The sequence below is a fragment of the Rana temporaria genome, chromosome 4 (assembly GCF_905171775.1).
Source record: "Rana temporaria chromosome 4, aRanTem1.1, whole genome shotgun sequence".
Classification (NCBI taxonomy): Eukaryota; Metazoa; Chordata; class Amphibia; order Anura; family Ranidae; genus Rana; species Rana temporaria.
This window is the reverse complement of record NC_053492.1, coordinates 379,144,579-379,162,616: the sequence shown is the minus strand read 5'-3', so window position 1 is coordinate 379,162,616 and position 18,038 is coordinate 379,144,579. Positions and strand designations below refer to the sequence as shown.

The window sequence follows — 18,038 nt, the reverse complement described above, 5'->3', positions numbered from 1 at the left end:
TGGTATGGGTTGTAAGGAGACCCCCCTACGCCGAAAATTCGACGTAGGGGGTCCCCCTACAATCCATACCAGACCCGTATCCAAAGCACGCTACCCGGCTGGTGCCTACCCACGTGCACCCACCACTTGGGTACCTACCGGAGCATGATGGGACGGTGAGGCCTATATAAATGGGATGCAAGGCGCGCTTCCATCATTGCAGTGACAAGAGGCGACGTGTCAACATCGGAAGAGGGGAGAAGAACAGAAGAGAAGAAGGTGACGTCACAGAAGACCGCACTGGCTGCCTGTTAGTAATTGAGCTAACACACGAAGATAGCAGGCAGCCAGCGCTGAAGAAGAAGGCACCGGACAGCTGCAGAAGAACCCGGGGTGCGCCGAGTCAACAGCGGAGAGCGGCGAAGATAGAAGAAGACCCCCGGAGAGCGGAGAAGACCCCCCCGGAGAGCGGAAGAAGAAGCCCCCCCCGGAGAGCGGAGAAGACCCCCGGAGAGCGGAAGAAGAAGCCCCCCCCTGGTATTAGAGCTAATAAAGAAGACAGGGGGGGCCTCTGGAGCAGACTAATAAATTATTTTAAAAACCCTTGTGTTGTGTGTTTAATAACTTTAACTTTTTGCCTCCAGGTGAATGGGTAGGGGTACGATGTACCCCATATCCATTCACTTAGGGTGGGGGGCCGGTATCTGGGGGCCCCCTTATTAAAGGGGACTCCCAGATTCCGATAAGCCCCCGCCCGCATACCCCGACAACCAACGGCCAGGGTTGTCGGGAAGAGGTCCTGTCCTCATCAACATGGGGACAGGGTGCTCTGGGGTGGGGGGGCCCGCAGTGCGCCCCCCTGCCCCAGAGCACCCAACCCCCCCATGTTGAGGGCATGCGGCCTGGCACGGCTCAGGAGGGGGGGGCGCTCGCTCGTCCCCACTCCCATTCCTGGGTAGCGTGCTTTGGATACGGGTCTGGTATGGATTTAGGGGGACCCCCTACGTCGATTTTTCGGCGTAGGGGGGGTCTCCTTACAACCCATACCAGACCTAAGGGCCTGGTATGCTCCTGGGGGGGGGGGAACCCATGCCGGTTTTTTCTTTGAAAATTGGCATGGAGTTCTCCCTCTCAGGAATGCATGCCGAGCGACGCTGTCAATTTTTTTTATAATTATTTTTTTTTGCCGGCGCGTATATTTTTTTTCACCCATCGCAACTTTAGTGTCCCGTCGCAATCCACAAAGCCCGGTGTAAATTACGTTCGCGCGCTGCACGTCGGGAAAATTACGTCACATGCATGCGCAGTACGGCCGGCGCGGGAGCGCGCCTCATTTAAATTTTAAACGCCCCCCGGAGAGGAGGACCGCTTGCGACGGAGGCACTTAAGTTACACGGCGTGTAATTTCTAGGTAAGTGCTTTGTGGATCAGGCACTTAGGTAGAAATTTTAAGTCAGTGTAACGTAACTGCTGAAAGTTAAGTTAGGCAGCTTTTTTGAGGATTTGGCCCAGGGAGAGCATGCAATTTCAAGGAAGGTAGTGCCAAGGTTGGGATTCAAACCAATGATGCTAGTGCTACCAGACAGAAGTGCAAACCACTTATCCACTGTGCTTAGCATTGTGTTATATGTTGATTGGTATAAACAAATATTTTGTATACAAAGTAAAAAAAAATACATAATAAATGTCAGATTAGAAATGTATAAAGTTCATAAATCCAATAAAAAATTACTCCAAACCATTCTAATTTTATTTATTACTTACACATCAGTATACATGGATTTTGTTGTTAACTACTTTAGCTTCCACACCTGTACACCCCCTATGGACCAGAGCAATGTTTACATTTCTGCTATAGGCCTGTTCATTCAGCAATAACTTTATCATTATTTAAAGTTATACTAAAGTCTTGTATTTTTTGTTTAAAAATAACAAACATGTTATACTTACCTTCTCTGTGCAGTAGTTTTGCAGAGAGCAGCCCAGATCCTCCTCTTTTTGGACCTCTTGCCAGTGCTCCTGGCCCCTCCCTCCTGCCAAGTGCCCCCGGGTTTCCGGGCTAAGCCAGTGCTCTGTGTGTCCATTCAGACACAGAGACTCAGCTTGGCCCTGCTCCCTCTCTCTCCTCATTGGTTCACTGACTTTGATTGACAGCCAATGGCGCCCATTGTGTGTCTCGGCCAGTCAGGAGGGTGTGTCCCGGACAGCCGAGTCTCCTCTGAACATTGCTGGATCGAGATGGGTCTCTGCCTTTAGAATAACTTTAAGGTAGAAAAGTAATAAAAAAAAAGCATATCTTTTTATTTTTTAGCAATCCATAGGCAAAAAAGTAACAAAATTGCAAAAAAAAAAAAAAACTTTCTTTACTTTGATCAGTGTTAAAAAAAATTATGTAGCTACAAAGTATATATTTTAGTTATAAACGTGTCCTGTTTAAATTTACACTAAAATTATGATACTGGTACAAAACATTGCACAGTTATCATACATATGAAATAAAGTTTTGTGCTTTTTCAAACTGAGGGCTAATCAGGCTAGGTTGCTTTAAATTAGAATTCTGGGCTATCACTAACTAATTTTAAAACTACTTCCACCCTCATCCTAAAGCCTGGTACACATGGTAAGCAGCTCACGAGGAGGTCTCTGTACTAACTATTCGATATTAGTGCAGCGATCTCCCTGCTGAGCTATGGTGTTCTTACAGGGGGACTACCAGCTCCCCAATATCCGCTTCTGTCAAACAAGGACGTGTACACACAGGCCAAATGTCAGCCGGTATCTACTGTACCAGCTGATTTCGAAAAAATATTCAATCCGTGTAAACGGGGCTTAACCCCTTTACTAATTAACCTATAGATGTATAAGTAAGATGCTTATACTTTCTATTTTCTGGCTTCTGCGGCCCCGTTAGGGATCAGCTTCACTCTGTTAGCTAGTAGCAGCTTTAGGGAAGAGAAGGGAGAGCCTACAATTGATGACCCATAGTAAGCCTATGGTTGATAATCATAGCACTACTCAGACATTCCAGCCGTTGATGGACCAATTTCCCCTGGAGCCAGCACTGGCTGATATAGTGGAGATCACATGACTGGACTGGAGCCACCTAAAAATGGGTAAATATATGCATCTTTCTTCTACAGCTTAGTTAATATAGGTGTTAGAAGGAGGGTGGGGCAGTTTTAAGATTACTCATACACATGGATGAATGGGGCCGCTGTGGGGCCGCTGTGTAGATGCATAGCCTGAAAAAGACTTGGTGAAAATGTTATTCACTAAATACAATCCCAGGTGTATGAAAACAAAACATATTAAAAATCTTAGTTTATTTCATTCAGAACTTGAGGTGATGGTAACCGTATTTGTGCATTTGCATCAGAAACCATTGAGAAATGTCCGTGATACTTTTTTATTTGTACTAACATACAATTTTTTAGGCCTGTGAGCCCTTTAGAGGGCTCACCTCCCCCCCCCCCCCCCCCCGGCCTTACCGGGTAAGTGAAAAAATGATAAGAGTAGTGGTATGTCACCAGGGGCGTTGTCACTTTTTCACTTACCCTGTGAGGCAGGGAGGCGAGCCCCGAGGGACTCTCTGTCCTGAAAAATTGTTAGTGCAAATAAAAAAGAAGAATTACGGACAGTACTCAATTGTTTCATCCAGAAAAAAAAATTCCCTAGAATTCCTTTTGTAGTGGTCTAAGTCTTTGCAGATTGCATGCCATAGGTCTAACCCAACAGTAGTACAAAACTTTTACAATGCATATTCAATTGATGAGAATACACATACACAATACACATTCATTATTGTAATAGTAATTTCTGTGTTAATGATTTTAATCATTGCATTTTCATTTCAGGTCAATAAGGAATGTGTTCGAGGGCTTTGGGCTGGACAACAACAGGAACTAATTTTCCTTAGGAACCGTGACCATGAACGGGGCAGCATTCAAAATAACAAGCACGTGTTAAGAAATCTAATCAACTCATCCTGTGATCAGCCTCTGGGTTACCCTATATATGTTTCCCCAATAACTATTTCTTACCTAGGAATGCATGAGCAACTCAATACTTTATTGGCTGGACCAGTTGACGTTGGCCATATTACAACATTGTTTCAAACAAAATGGCGTGTGTAAGTAATATATGATATGCATTTTTGCATACCAATTTTGTGAGGCTTTGATTATTTCACCATATTCAATAAGCTCTGGAACAAAGGGCCATATCCTCAAAAGGGATACGCCGGCGTAAGCCGTCGTATCCCTGGTTCTAACTTTGGAACTGATCCACAGAATCAGTTTTCCAAAGTTAGGCAGAAGATCCGACATCTGTAAGGGACTTACACTGCCGGATCTTAGGATGCAGTACCGCATCCGCCGCTGGGGGCATTTCGAGTCGAAATGCCGCTTCTGGTATGCAGATTAGCACTTAGGGCGATCCACAAAGCTTTTCAGCTTCGTATTTTCGCCGTAAGTTTTAGTTTGCAAGTGTAAAATTAGGGCTGCTTTTACATGGTGTAAAGTTAGTAACACCATGTAAAAGCACATTCAAGCGACAGCATTTGGTATGCATTCCTAAGGGAGAACTCCACGGCAATTTGTAAAATCAAAACCGGCATGGGTTCCCCCCCAGGAGCATACCAGGCCCTTGGGTCTGGTATGGGTTGTAAGGAGACCCCCCTACGCCGAAAAATCGACGTAGGGGGTCCACCTACAATCCATACCAGACCCGTATCCAAAGCACGCTACCCGGCCGGTCAGGAAAGGGAGTGGGGACGAGCGAGCGCCCCCCCCTCCTGAGCCGTGCCAGGCCGCATGCCCTCAACATGGGGGGGTTGGGTGCTCTGGGGCAGGGGGGCGCACTGCGGGCCCCCCCACCCCAGAGCACCCTGTCCCCATGTTGATGAGGACAGGACCTCTTCCCGACAACCCTTGCCGTTGGTTGTCGGGGTCTGCGGGCGGGGGGCTTATCGGAATCTGGGAGTCCCCTCAAATAAGGGGGCCCCCAGATACCGGCCCCCCACCCTAAGTGAATGGATATGGGGTACATCGTACCCCTACCCATTCACCTGGAGGCAAAAAGTTAAAGTTATTAAACACACAACACAAGGGTTTTTAAAATAATTTATTAGTCTGCTCCGGAGGCCCCCCCTGTCTTCTTTATTAGCTCTAATACCAGGGGGGGCTTCTTCTTCCACTCTCCGGGGGTCTTCTTCCACTCTCCGGGGGGGTTTCTTCTACCGCTCTCCGGGGGGGGTCTTCTCCGCTCTCCGGGGGTCTTCTTCGCTCTCCGGGGGTCTTCTTCTATCTTCGGCGCTCTCCGCTGTTGACTCAGCGCACCCCGGTTCTTCTGCAGCTGTCCGGTGCCTTCTTCTTCAGCGCTGGCTGCCTGCTATCTTCGTGTGTTAGCTCAATTACTAGCAGGCAGCCAGCGCGGTCTTCTGTGACGTCATGTTCTTCTCTTGTCTTCTTCTCCCCTCTTCCGATGTTGACACGTCGCCTCTTCTCACTGCAATGATGGAAGCGCGCCTTGCATCCCATTTATATAGGCATCACCATCCCATCATGCTCCGGTAGGTACCCACGTGGTGGGTGCACGTGGGTAGGCACCCACCACGTGGGTACCTACCGGAGCATGATGGGACGGTGATGCCTATATAAATGGGATGCAAGGCGCGCTTCCATCATTGCAGTGAGAAGAGGCGACGTGTCAACATCGGAAGAAGGGAGAAGAAGAACCTGACGTCACAGAAGACCGCGCTGGCTGCCTGTTAGTAATTGAGCTAACACACGAAGATAGCAGGCAGCCAGCGCTGAAGAAGAAGGCACCGGACAGCTGCAGAAGAACCGGGGTGCGCCGAGTCAACAGCGGAGAGCGGCGATGATAGAAGAAGACCCCCGGAGAGCGGAGAAGACCCCCCCCGGAGAGCGGAAGAAGAAACCCCCCCCGGAGAGCGGAGAAGACCCCCGGAGAGTGGAAGAAGAAGCCCCCCCTGGTATTAGAGCTAATAAAGAAGACATCGGGGGCCTCCGGAGCAGACTAATAAATTATTTTAAAAACCCTTGTGTTGTGTGTTCAATAACTTTAACTTTTTGCCTCCAGGTGAATGGGTAGGGGTACGATGTACCCCATATCCATTCACTTAGGGTGGGGGGCCGGTATCTGGGGGCCCCCTTATTTGAGGGGACTCCCAGATTCCGATAAGCCCCCCGCCCGCAGACCCCGACAACCAACGGCAAGGGTTGTCGGGAAGAGGTCCTGTCCTCATCAACATGGGGACAGGGTGCTCTGGGGTGGGGGGGCCCGCAGTGCGCCCCCCTGCCCCAGAGCACCCAACCCCCCCATTTTGAGGGCATGCGGCCTGGCACGGATCAGGAGGGGGGGGGGGCGCTCGCTCGTCCCCACTCCCTTTCCTGACCGGCCGGGTAGCGTGCTTTGGATACGGGTCTGGTATGGATTGTAGGGGGACCCCCTACGTCGAATTTTCGGCGTAGGGGGGGTCTCCTTACAACCCATACCAGACCTAAGGGCCTGGTATGCTCCTGGGGGGGGAACCCATGCCGTTTTTTTCTTTGAAAATTGGCATGGAGTTCTCCCTCTCAGGAATGCATGCCGAGCGACGCTGACAATTTTTCTTTTTTGTTTTTGTTTTCCCGGCGCTTTTTTTTTTTTCACCCGTCGCAACTTTAGTGTCCCGTCGCAATCCACAAAGCCCGGCATAAATTACATTCGCGCGCTGCACGTCGGGAAAATTACGTCACACGCATGCGCAGTACGGCCGGCGCGGGAGCGCGCCTCATTTAAATTTTAAACGCCCCCCGGAGAGGAGGACCGCCTTGCGACGGAGGCACTTAAGTTACACGGCGTGTAATTTCTAGGTAAGTGCTTTGTGGATCAGGCACTTAGGTAGAAATTTTAAGTCAGTGTAACTTAACTGCTGAAAGTTAAGTTAGGCAGCTTTTTTGAGGATTTGGCCCAAACTCCCTTGTGCAATTTTCCTTGCAATCAACCCCATTGTTTTCTTTTGTTGCCTGGAGTAGCTCTTTAATTTGTGTGCATCTTCAGTAACCTGGCATGTATTCATCATATTTTCTTCCTGTGTGGAACTATTCTACGTATAGTTCTGGTTAATTTATAATATTAGGGCCAAATCCTCAAAAGAGATACGACGGAGTAACTGCTGTTACTCCGTCGTATCCCTGGTCCTAACTATGGAACTGATCCACAGAATCAGTTTTCCATAGTTAGGGAGAAGATCCGGCATGTGTAATTGAATTACACTGCCGGATCTTAGGATGCAGTACCGCATCCGCCGCTGGGGGCATTTCGTGTCGAAATGCCGCCTCGGGTATGCAAATTAGCACTTACGGAGATCCACGAAGCTTTTCTGCTTCGTTTTTTCTCCGCAAGTATTAAGTTGCATACGCAAAATTAGGGCTGCTTTTACATGGTGTAAAGTTAGTACACCATGTAAAAGCAGACCCTTCTGTCTAGCGACGCGTTTTTTTTTCGAATTTGAATTTTTTTTTTCGCGCCGTATCTTTTTGTTTTCCCGATGCAACTTTATTGACCCGTCGCAATCCACAAAGCCCGGCGTAACGTAATTTCGCGCTATGCACGTCGGGAAAATGACGTCACGAGCATGCGCAGTACGGCTGGCGCGGGAGCGCGCCTCGTTTAAATGGGAATCGCCCCCATGAAATGAGGAACGCCTTGCGCCGGCGGAATTTAAGTTACACGGCCAGAAATTTCTAGGTAAGTGCTTTGTGGATCGGGCAATTAGGTAGAAATTTTAAGGCAGTGTAACTTAAATTAGAATTTCGCCGTTACGCCGGGTCTTTGTGGATTTGGCCCTTAGTTTTCTTGTAGAAGGAGTTGAAAATTATCCACTGTTTTATGGAGGTAATCCAAACAACATTTCCTAATATCTAGTTGTATTCTGAACTCAACATTATGTCCGTCAAACTCCATCAAAGCACTTCTCTATTCAGACCTGAACACGTGAAGAACACTTATGAAAGACTTACTTACTATAGCTTACTATAGCATCTCCACATTATTTTTGTTTTTAATTATTGTTATACATACTTTTAAATCAAGTGGTATTCTGGCTGGTCAAACGACAATCTGGGGTCAGTCTTCTTTTGCGCTGGTGTTGGCGTTTTCTACTGCAGAGAGCAGTGTTGCCTCTCTCTGAAGTATTGTAGTGAGAAGCCAGGCTGGTGTGGTGATGCACCCCCATTGCTTGTGTCCATGACAGTTTGAACTCAAAGGAAGTGGGTAAAATTAAGCTGACTGTCATTCAGTACAGAAGAGGACTGGCATACAGGAGACAATGTCAGAGAAGGTAAAGATTGCATCAAAATATGGATTTTTTATTGTTCAAACTTTGGACAATTTATTATGAAATTATATTTAGAAACTGATGTTCTACTTTAAAGTAGTTGATGTGGCCATTAATAACCAGTGATATTGTTATATTTGTTATTCGGGGTTGACATCATTTACCCGCTTTTAAAAGCATGCATAAAAGATGACGCTTTCTTTTTTGTCCTTTTGAATAATAAGATTTGAGTGTTTATCACGGTAATATGAATCTTTTATTCTTTTCACCATGACAACCAAAAGAGATATCGTTTTTAAATGATCAATTACATTTCACTGAACAGTATGTTAAAGTAGGACCCATGAATGATACTGCGAAGGGCAAAATTAATTGCACTCCTCTCCTTCTATGTCCTTTCTCCTCTAAATAACTTTACAATGGCATGAAGGGATTTAGCTAATGCTTCTGAAATTGAAATATTTAGCATATGAAACTCAACAGAAGGGATGGATACATGCCTAGGTTAATAATATTAGATCTTGTCACAAAAGTAAAATGTATAGTAGTATATCCCTTTTTCTAACTTCAAGACTATTTTAGATATTAGCACTTTACAGTAAACAGAAAATATATAATATTAGAGGTTAAGTGGATTTTAAGTATTTTAAGTGGAACTGCAGTCACGTTTTTTTTCACATTTTGGGTACTGTGAATAAGGTTTAGAAATTCTGGTATTTATCATTGCTGGTATCTTTGTTGGGGTAATTTACTTATACTCACCATCCTGACAACCATTGCCACAGTGGGGTTTTCTACTAACACTGGAGAGTGCAAAATCTGGTGCAGTTGTGCATGTGTATCCAATCAGCTCCTTTCAGGGGGAGGGGGGTTTAGATACCTGTATAATACAGGTATTTGCACACACTTCCGGGCATAGATAGCCACAGAATCTGTGGGTAGAAAAGTGACGAGCATTTACAATCACTTTAAACTCTTGTTTTAGTAAAGGTGGAGATGAGCGAGATGCTTCTATATGTCTTTTGCTGTAGGACCCCTGGGGACTCTTTGCGGCACCCCAATTGAAAAACCCTGGAGTAGGGGATGGGCATGTATTTTTTGCCGTCGTATGTCCCACTGGGGAGGTTTCTCTTCACGTTCTGTCCCAGAGACTAACAAGAAGTGAGGTAAAATAGCTACAAAGTTGTAACAGGCAGCGTCATGCCACCTCTACTTTCTGAAACAGGTGCTTTCAGCGCCGTATTGCGTTCCATGCTGGAACGCATACAGCGCATGCGCGATGACGTCATTGCCCGACGCCGTGCTGCGTTCCAGCTTGGAACGTGGAAATGCGCTGCACACGGCGCTTTGTTTGAATTCAGTGCTGATGCACTGCACCTGCCCTGCTGCCTATAAAGGCATTCACTTGGCTTACAAGCCTTGTTCTATTATTGTCAGCCGTAACTCGGCCTACGCTACACAGATGGATGTCATTGCTCCCCATGCCGGAACACTGCTCAAGCCTCAACTACTCCTTTAATACCATCTACACTTGCTGCTACTCAGGGCCATTGCTGGGGACAACCTTTCAGACTTCCCTACTGAACATCCTTCACCACAGGATCCCTAGTACCTATACTAAAGCCTGCAAAACGGATAAGTAGCTATTGTGTTACTTGTAGTGCTATAACAAGATCTGCTACTTATACACCAGCTATACAATTTCTATTGTTTATCATGCCTCCTATTGCTCAGCATATCTAGGATATACTGTTGTGTAAATGGACTGTCTGCTAAGGAATATGTTAAAGGGACATCTACACTCAAATACCCTGAGCTATATTCACCTCTCACATATAACTACTGGTTGTTATTACAGCTGCTAATTATTATACGCACTCTCAAAGTACCTGTGCTATATTGCCTCTCATACGTTACTATTAGTTGCCAGTACAACTCTTGTATTACTACGAGAACTCTCATAATACCCTGAGCTATATTCACCTCTCATATGTAGCTAATAGTTATTACTACAGCTCCTAATTATTATATGTACTCTCAAAGTACCTGAGCTATATTCACCTCTTACATATAACTACTGGTTGTTATTACAGCTGCTAATTATTATACATACTCTCAAAGTACCTGAGCTATATTGCCTCTCATAGGCAACTATTACTTGTTACTAAGGTCAACATTATGTAAGTCTAGTTTCAAATATAACTTTTTGAATAAATCATTTAGGAATATTTAATTGTTTGTACAGTTTAGCTTATTTTTAACCTTTTATCTAGCATGAGGAAAGAGAACAACAGAAGTAATGATAATGTCGGAAATGCCGAAGAGTCTGACTGTGATAGAAGTTTATCCTCAGCAACCAGCTCTTCAGAAAGCAATGCAAGAAACTCCCAGAATGTGTGTAATGAAAATCAAGAGGTTAAATGCATGGACATAAAAAGTTTGCAACCAATAGGTGAGTTTTTTTTTTTTTTAGTGGGACTTGTCCTTAATATGTATCCAAAATTACAAGATGACTTATATTGCAACAAGCTTGGCTGTTTTAGAATTAGCCTGTGCTTTTTCTCTGCAGGGCAAAGCATGAGTTCACTTACAGTGCCTTGAAAAAGTATTCATACCCCTTAAAATGTTCCACATTTTGTCATGTTACAAGCAAAAAAGTAAATGTATTTTCTTGGGATTTTATGTGATAGACCAACATAAAGTGGAACACCTGTAATTTTGAAGTGGAAGGAAAATAATAAATAGTTTTTATTTTTAATTTTTTTACAAATAAATATTTGAAAAGTGTGGCGTGCATTTGTATTCAGCCCCCTTTACTCTGATGCCCCTAACTAAAATCTATTGGAGCCAATTGCCTTCAGAAGTCACCTAATAAGTAGATATAGTCCACATGTGTGTAATTTAATCTCAGTATAAATACAGCTGTTCTGTTCAGGTTTGTTAAGGAACCTTAGCGAACAAACAGCATCATGAAGACCAAGGAACACACCAGACAGGTCAGGGATAAAGTTGTGGAGAAGTTTAACCGCTTAAGGACCGCCACATGACTATTTACATGGGCAGAATGGCATGGCTGGGCACATGGACGTACAGGTACGCCCCCTTTAAGATGCCCACCCATGGGTCGCGAGCGCGCCGAGATCGGGTCACAGAGAGGAAGAACGGGGAGAGGTGAGTGTAAACAAACCTTCCCCGTTCTGCCTAGTGTGGCTGTCAGTGATCGGCTGTTCCCTGTGTTAGGGAACGACGATCAGTGATGTCACACGCACAGCCACGCCCCCCCACAGTAAGAACACTCTCTTAGAACACACTTAACCCCTACAGCGCCCCCTCCTGGTTAACCCCTTCACTGCCAGTGACATTTTCACAGTAATCAGTGCATTTTTATAGCACTTTTCGCTGTGAAAATGACAATGATCCCAAAAATGTGTCAAAAGTGTCCGATGTGTCCTCCATAATGTCGCAGTCATGAAAAAAATCGCTGATCGCTGCCAATAGTGGTAGAAAAACTATTATTAATAAAAATGCCATAAAACTATCCCCTATTTTGTAAACAGTATACATTTTGCGCAAACCAATCAATAAATGCTTATTGCGATTTTTTTACCAAAAATATGTTGAAGAATACGTATCGGCCTAAACTGAGGAAAAAACATTGTTTTATATATTTTTAGGGGATGTTTATTATAGCAAAAAGTAAAAAATATTGATTTTTTTTTAAAATTGTCGCACTATTTTTGTTTATAGCGCAAAAAAAACCCAGCAGAGGTGATCAAATACCACCAAAAGAAAGCTCTATTTGTGGAAAAAAAAGGACGCCAATTTTGTTTGGGAGCCACGTCGCACGACCGCGCAATTGTCAAAGTGACGCAGTGCCGAATCGCAAAAACGGGCCAGGTCCTTTACCTGCATATTGGTCCGGGTTTTAAGTGGTTAAAGCAGGGCTACAAAGTATTGATTCAGGGGGGCTGAATACAAATGCATGCCACACTTTTCAGATATTTATTTGTAAAAAAAAAAAAAAATTATGAAAAACATTTATCATTTTCCTTGCGCTTCACAATTATGTGCCACTTTGTGTTGGTCACATAAAATCCCAATAAAACACTTTAAAAAATGTTGTTGTAACATGACAAAATGTGGAAAATTTCAAGGGGTATGAATACCTTTTCAAGGCAGTGTAATGCCGCGTACACACGATCATTTTTCAGCATGAAAAAAAACTTTGTTTTTCAGCATGTCGAAAAAACGAAGTTTTCCCTGCTTCATCATTAAAACGATGTTGCCTACACACCATCGTTTTTAAAAAATGATCTAGCAAAGCGCGGTGACGTACAACACGTACGACAGCACTATAAAGGGGAAGTTCCATTTGCCTTTGGGCTGCTTTAGCTGATTCCGTGTTAGTTAACCACTTCCAGACCTTAGGTGTTTTTCAGATTTGGTGTTTGCAAGACTAAAACAGTTTTTTCTGATAGAAAATTACTTAAAACCCCCAAACATTATATATTTTTTTTCTAACACCCTAGAGAATAAAATAGTGGTCATTCCAATACTTTTTGTCACACCGTATTTGCGCAGCGGTCTTACAAGCGCACTTTTTTTGGAAAAAATTCACTTTTTTGAATTAAAAAATAAGACAATAAATTTGGCCCAATTTTTTTATATATTGTGAAAGATAATGTTACGCCGAGTAAAATGATGCCCAACATGTCACGCTTAAAAATTGCGCCCGCTCGTGGCATGGCGTCAAACTTTTACCCTTAAAAATCTCGATAGGCGATGTTTAAAAAATTCTAGAGATTGCATTTTTTGAGCTACAGAGTAGCTCTAGGGCTATAATTATTGCTCTCGCTCTAACGATCGCGGCAATACCTCACTTATGTGATTTGAACACCGTTTTCATATGCGGGCGCTACTCGCGTATGCGTTCGCTTCTGCGCGCGAGCTCGTCGGGACGGGGCGCTTTAAAAAAAATTTTTTTGGGTTTTCTTATTTATTTTTATTTATTTTATTATTTTTTACACTGAAAAAAAAAAAAAAAATTTGATCACTTGTATTCCTATTACAAGGAATGTAAACATCCCTTGTAATAGAAAAAAGCATGACAGGTCCTCTTAAATATGAGATCTGGGGTCAAAAAGACCTCAGATCTCATATTTGGGCTTAAATGAAAAAAAAAAAAAAAAAATGTCATTTTTTCAAATGACCAAAAAAAAAATTTGTCTCTTTAAGAGGCTGGGCGGGACTGACGTTTTGACGTCACTTCCGCCCAGCCGAGCTATGGGGACGGGCGAAGGAGATTTTTCCTTCAGTCTCGTCCCCGCTCACCAGCCGACAGCACCCGATCGCCTCCGCCGCTACCGACGGCTACGGTAAGCGGCGGAGGGTGCGGGAGAGCGGCGGGAGGGCCCTCTCCCGCCACCGATAACGGTGATCTCGCGGTGAATCCGCCGCGGAGACCGCCATTATCGGATTCCAGACCAGGCACCCTAAAGATCGATACCTCGGTTGTGGCAGCAGCTGCTGCCGTTACCGAGATATCAATCTTTAAAAACAGGACGTACATCGTCGTGCGCAGGTCTGGAAATGGTTAAAGACGATTCGCGCTTTTTTGTCTGTTACAGCGTGATGAATGTGCTTACTCCATTATGAACGGCAGCTCCCGTCTCATAACTTGCTTCTGAGCATGCGTGGGTGTTTTACCTTTTTTTTTTTTGCCCACATACGATCATTTTTTACAACCCAAAAAACGACATTGTTTAAAACGACGTTAAAAAATGCAGCATGTTCGATTTATTTATTTTTGTCGTTTTTCAGAACCTGAAAAATTATGTGAAGCCCACACATCATCATTTTAAATGACATTTTTGAAAAACGTTTTTTTCATGCCGAAAAATGATCGTGTGTATGCGGCATAAATGCTGCCCTTTGCAGCTTTACATACTTAATTTTGTTCCCCTGCTATGCTGTTTGATCAATATAGGGAAAATAAATACCTGGTACTTCCAGATATAAGGAGAATTCACCTCTGTTCATCCTGCATGTGAGCACTCATGATTGGTGATTGGTTGTCTAGGCCAGTGTTTCTCAACTCCAGTCCTCAAGGCGCCCCAACAGGTCATGTTTTCAGGCTTTCCCTCAGATGAAATGGCTGTGGTAATTACTAAGGCAGTGAAACTGATTATATCACCTGTGCAAAATAATGGAAATCCTGAAAACATGACCTGTTGGGGCGCCTTGAGGACTGGAGTTGAGAAACACTGGTCTAGGCATCCAGTGCTGTCACAGGAAAGGGGCGGGCTGGCGGAACTGCACTTTAAAGGGGTTGTAAAGGTAAAAAAAAAAAATCCTAAATCCTTTACCTTAGTGCAGTTCTCCTTCACTTACCTCCTCCTTCGATTTTGCTTTTAAATGTCTTTATTTCTTCTGAGATATCCTCACTTCCTGTTCTTCTGTCTGTAACTCCACACAGTAATGCAAGGCTTTCTCCCTGGTGTGGAGTGTCTTGCTCGCCCCCTCCCTTGAGGAAACTTGTCAGCACGGACGCTGGTTTTTCTGGCATTGAAAAAGCTTGTTGTGCAGATTGTTTGTTCACCCTTAAGATCCAAACATTGATTGCTGACCCAGATTCTCCTGTTTTCTTTCCCAGAAGGAGTTTGGCAGTGGTACCCTTTGTTTTTTTTCACGACAGTATCACTTCAAACTTATTCATATTGATAAATGTATTTTCAGTTTATTATAGTGGAAACAAAAGTTCAAAGCATAGTACCACTATACCCATGGTTCCTTTGGTCTCACGTTTTTTTTTTTAAATAGAAATATATATTTGTGTATAAATCTTTTCTCTTTTACAGGTAAAAGAAAATTGAAGAGTAAATCAGCACACACCCATTCTTCTTTAAACCACATTTCTGCACATTCCGGGGCAAACAAGGAAAAACGCCATGTGTGTTGTGCTGCAACAGATGATTACAAACTTACCAAAAGACTATCTTCAAGTCAACACTGTGTACCAGATTGCACTCCATCTCCCTTTTCTCGTGCGAATAAAAATATAAATGAACAAACCCAAGAGCTGCAACAGTCCGGTTACACATCATCCACAAATTCGACATTAAGCCTTTTGTTTGGAAAGAAAGGCTTTTCTAGTGCTCTTGTTTTGTCAGGTCTGTCAGCTGCTGATGGAGACAATACAGCTGATACTCTGTCCTCTGGAAGTGTAAACCTTGTAGTATGTCCACTTTCTAAAACTCAAAATCAAATGGAGGTAAGTTAAAAAAAATTAAAGTGATTACTTATACTTTGAACTTAAAGCGGGGGTTCACCCTTAGAGGGCACTTTTTAGCCTTAGATTCCTGCTCGTTTTGTCTAGGGGAATCGGCTAGTTGTTTTAAAATATGTGCAGTACTTACCCGTTTACGAGATGCATCCTCTCCGTCGCTTCCGGGTATGGGCTGCGGGAATGGGTGTTCCTTCTTGATTGACAGTCTTCCGAGAGGCTTCCGACGGTCGCATCCATCGCGTCACGATTTTCCGAAAGAAGCCGAACGTCAGTGCGCAGGCGCAGTATAGAGCCGCACCGACGTTCGGCTTCTTTCGGCTACTAGTGACGCGATGGATGCGACCGTCGGAAGCCTCTCGGAAGACTGTCAATCAAGAAGGAACGCCCGCTCCCGAAGGCCCATACCCGGAAGCTGACGGAGAAGATGCATCTCGAAAACGGGTAAGTACGGATCATATTTTAATACAAATAGCCGATTCCCCTAGACCGAACGAGCAGGAAGCTAAGGGAAAAAAAAAAAAAGGAAATGGTTGAACTCCCGCTTTAAAGGAGTGGTAAAGGCAAAGGCTTTTTATCTTAATACATTCAAAGCCTTCAGTGTGCAGCAACCATCCCAGCACCCCCTAATTACACTCCTGAACCCATCTCTCTCCAGCGATGTCCACAAATGTCTAAGCCGTCCAGGACACTCCTCCTGATTGGCTGAGACACAGCAGCAGCTCCAGTGCCCTCATATGAGGCAACTGACTGAGGGGGCAATAGGAAGTAGGGGCCAGGAGCAGCAAAGAGGGAACCGAGAAGAGGAGGATCCAGGCTGCTCTGTGCAAAACCAACTGCAGAGAGGAGGTAAGTTAAAGAGCATTTACAATCACTTTAATGCAAAGTTGTGCTTTGCCTTTCCCCAGTAGGAGATACTCAGCTTTCCTTCACTCTCCCACTATTTTGTTTAATCATTGAAAGCAAGGAAAGAGAAACCACTCTAGTCTGAGCCTAAGGGGACTCTTTGGCAAGGTCATAGACCTTCAAGCATATTCTAAACATGGAGTAAATGAGTTTTAAAATAGGATATCACTGACCTCTGTAGCTACAGGCACTGTGGAACATAAAGGTTTCAATCATGTCCCCCTGTTCTGTTCTTTTCCTTCAGACTGTACATATTAAAGGGTCACTAAAGGAAATTTTATTTTAGCTAAATAGCTTCCTTTACATTACTGCAGTACTGGTTTCATGTCCTCATTGCTCGTTTTTGCTTTGATGTTGCTGTAAAACTGCTCTGATCTCCACACTTCCTGGTTGTCTGGCTCCTTATAACCATCATACTGGGAGCTTTTCATGATGGTCTAAGCTGTCATTACTGTGTGTCTAAAACTTAACAGAACCAATCAGATTCATTTTAAAAACAAAACACTGCCCTGGATTTGTTTGTTTTTGTTCTGTGGATCTCTTTACTTCACATAAACATGAAACCAGTTTAAAAACGAAAGTGAAACTACAGGCACATTATATGATTGAATTTAATCTATTTTTAATCATTTTTAAAAGGAATCAGTTAACTTTTATGTCTCTATACCCTGTAAACAGTCATTTCAGCAAAAAAAAGTTTTCCTTTAGTGATCCTTTAAAGCAGAGTGCAAGGCAAAAATGTAACTCAATTTGAAACAAAAGCACACCCCATCCCCTCGTTTTGGATTTTATTTGTTTGTTTTTTTCATACCTTTTTGAAATGTTTTCTTCGGGACTTCCGTTCCATGGCGCCGTGGCGAGGTACGTCACTTTGGTGTTTTTTTGGTGCCCTCCTTACCCCCGTCGCCTTCTGGGAGAGACCATTCAGAAAGCGCTGCACAAATTGGGCATGCACACTAGAAAACAAGCTGTGAAGCTGCAAGGCTTCACTTCCTGTTTCCCTTAGTAAGGATGCCGGCGCCTGCACGCGGAGCCAAGGAACAGGTTGGCTTCGGGTGCCAACATCGCGGGCTCCCTGGACAGGTAAGTGTCCTTATATTAAAAGTCAGCAGCTACGGTAGCTGCTGACTTTTAAAAAAAAAATCACCCAGGCTGGAATTCCGCTTTAAGTTCCCGGGGTCTCTCCTGATATGTTTTATTCCACAGAATATTCTCAGCTAGAAAACTAACCACGGTGAGATGGATGTGCTCACATGTTTAGTGTGGTCAGTTTGAAATGGGAAAGCAGGGGGACTTGCATGATCACCAGGTATTTCACACAAGAAAGTGAATACAAATACAAAGAGGACAGGATACTATTTAACACATGTACATGGTACAACAGACCCACATCAGCAATATGAAATGTTGGGGTAACAAACACTTTAACTTTTGGAACCTTATGCTCTTATCAGTTCACCAGCAGAAGAGCAGTGTATATGGGTTGCTGCATAGCAGAAACAGCTGAGCTTAATCTCTTATTACATACTT

General features: G+C 44.1%; 1 protein-coding gene across 1 annotated transcript in view; it reads left to right on the top strand.

Annotated features, from left to right (window-relative positions):
* The window catches only part of PCNX2 (pecanex 2), a 229,399-nt gene that overhangs the window by 208,516 nt on the left and 2,845 nt on the right, over positions 1-18,038 (top strand). Inside the window, exons 30-32 of the mRNA XM_040351012.1 lie at positions 3,834-4,108; positions 10,594-10,772; positions 15,178-15,590. Coding sequence (XP_040206946.1) covers positions 3,834-4,108; positions 10,594-10,772; positions 15,178-15,590 — 867 coding nt within the window. The remainder of the gene's footprint in view (positions 1-3,833; positions 4,109-10,593; positions 10,773-15,177; positions 15,591-18,038) is intronic.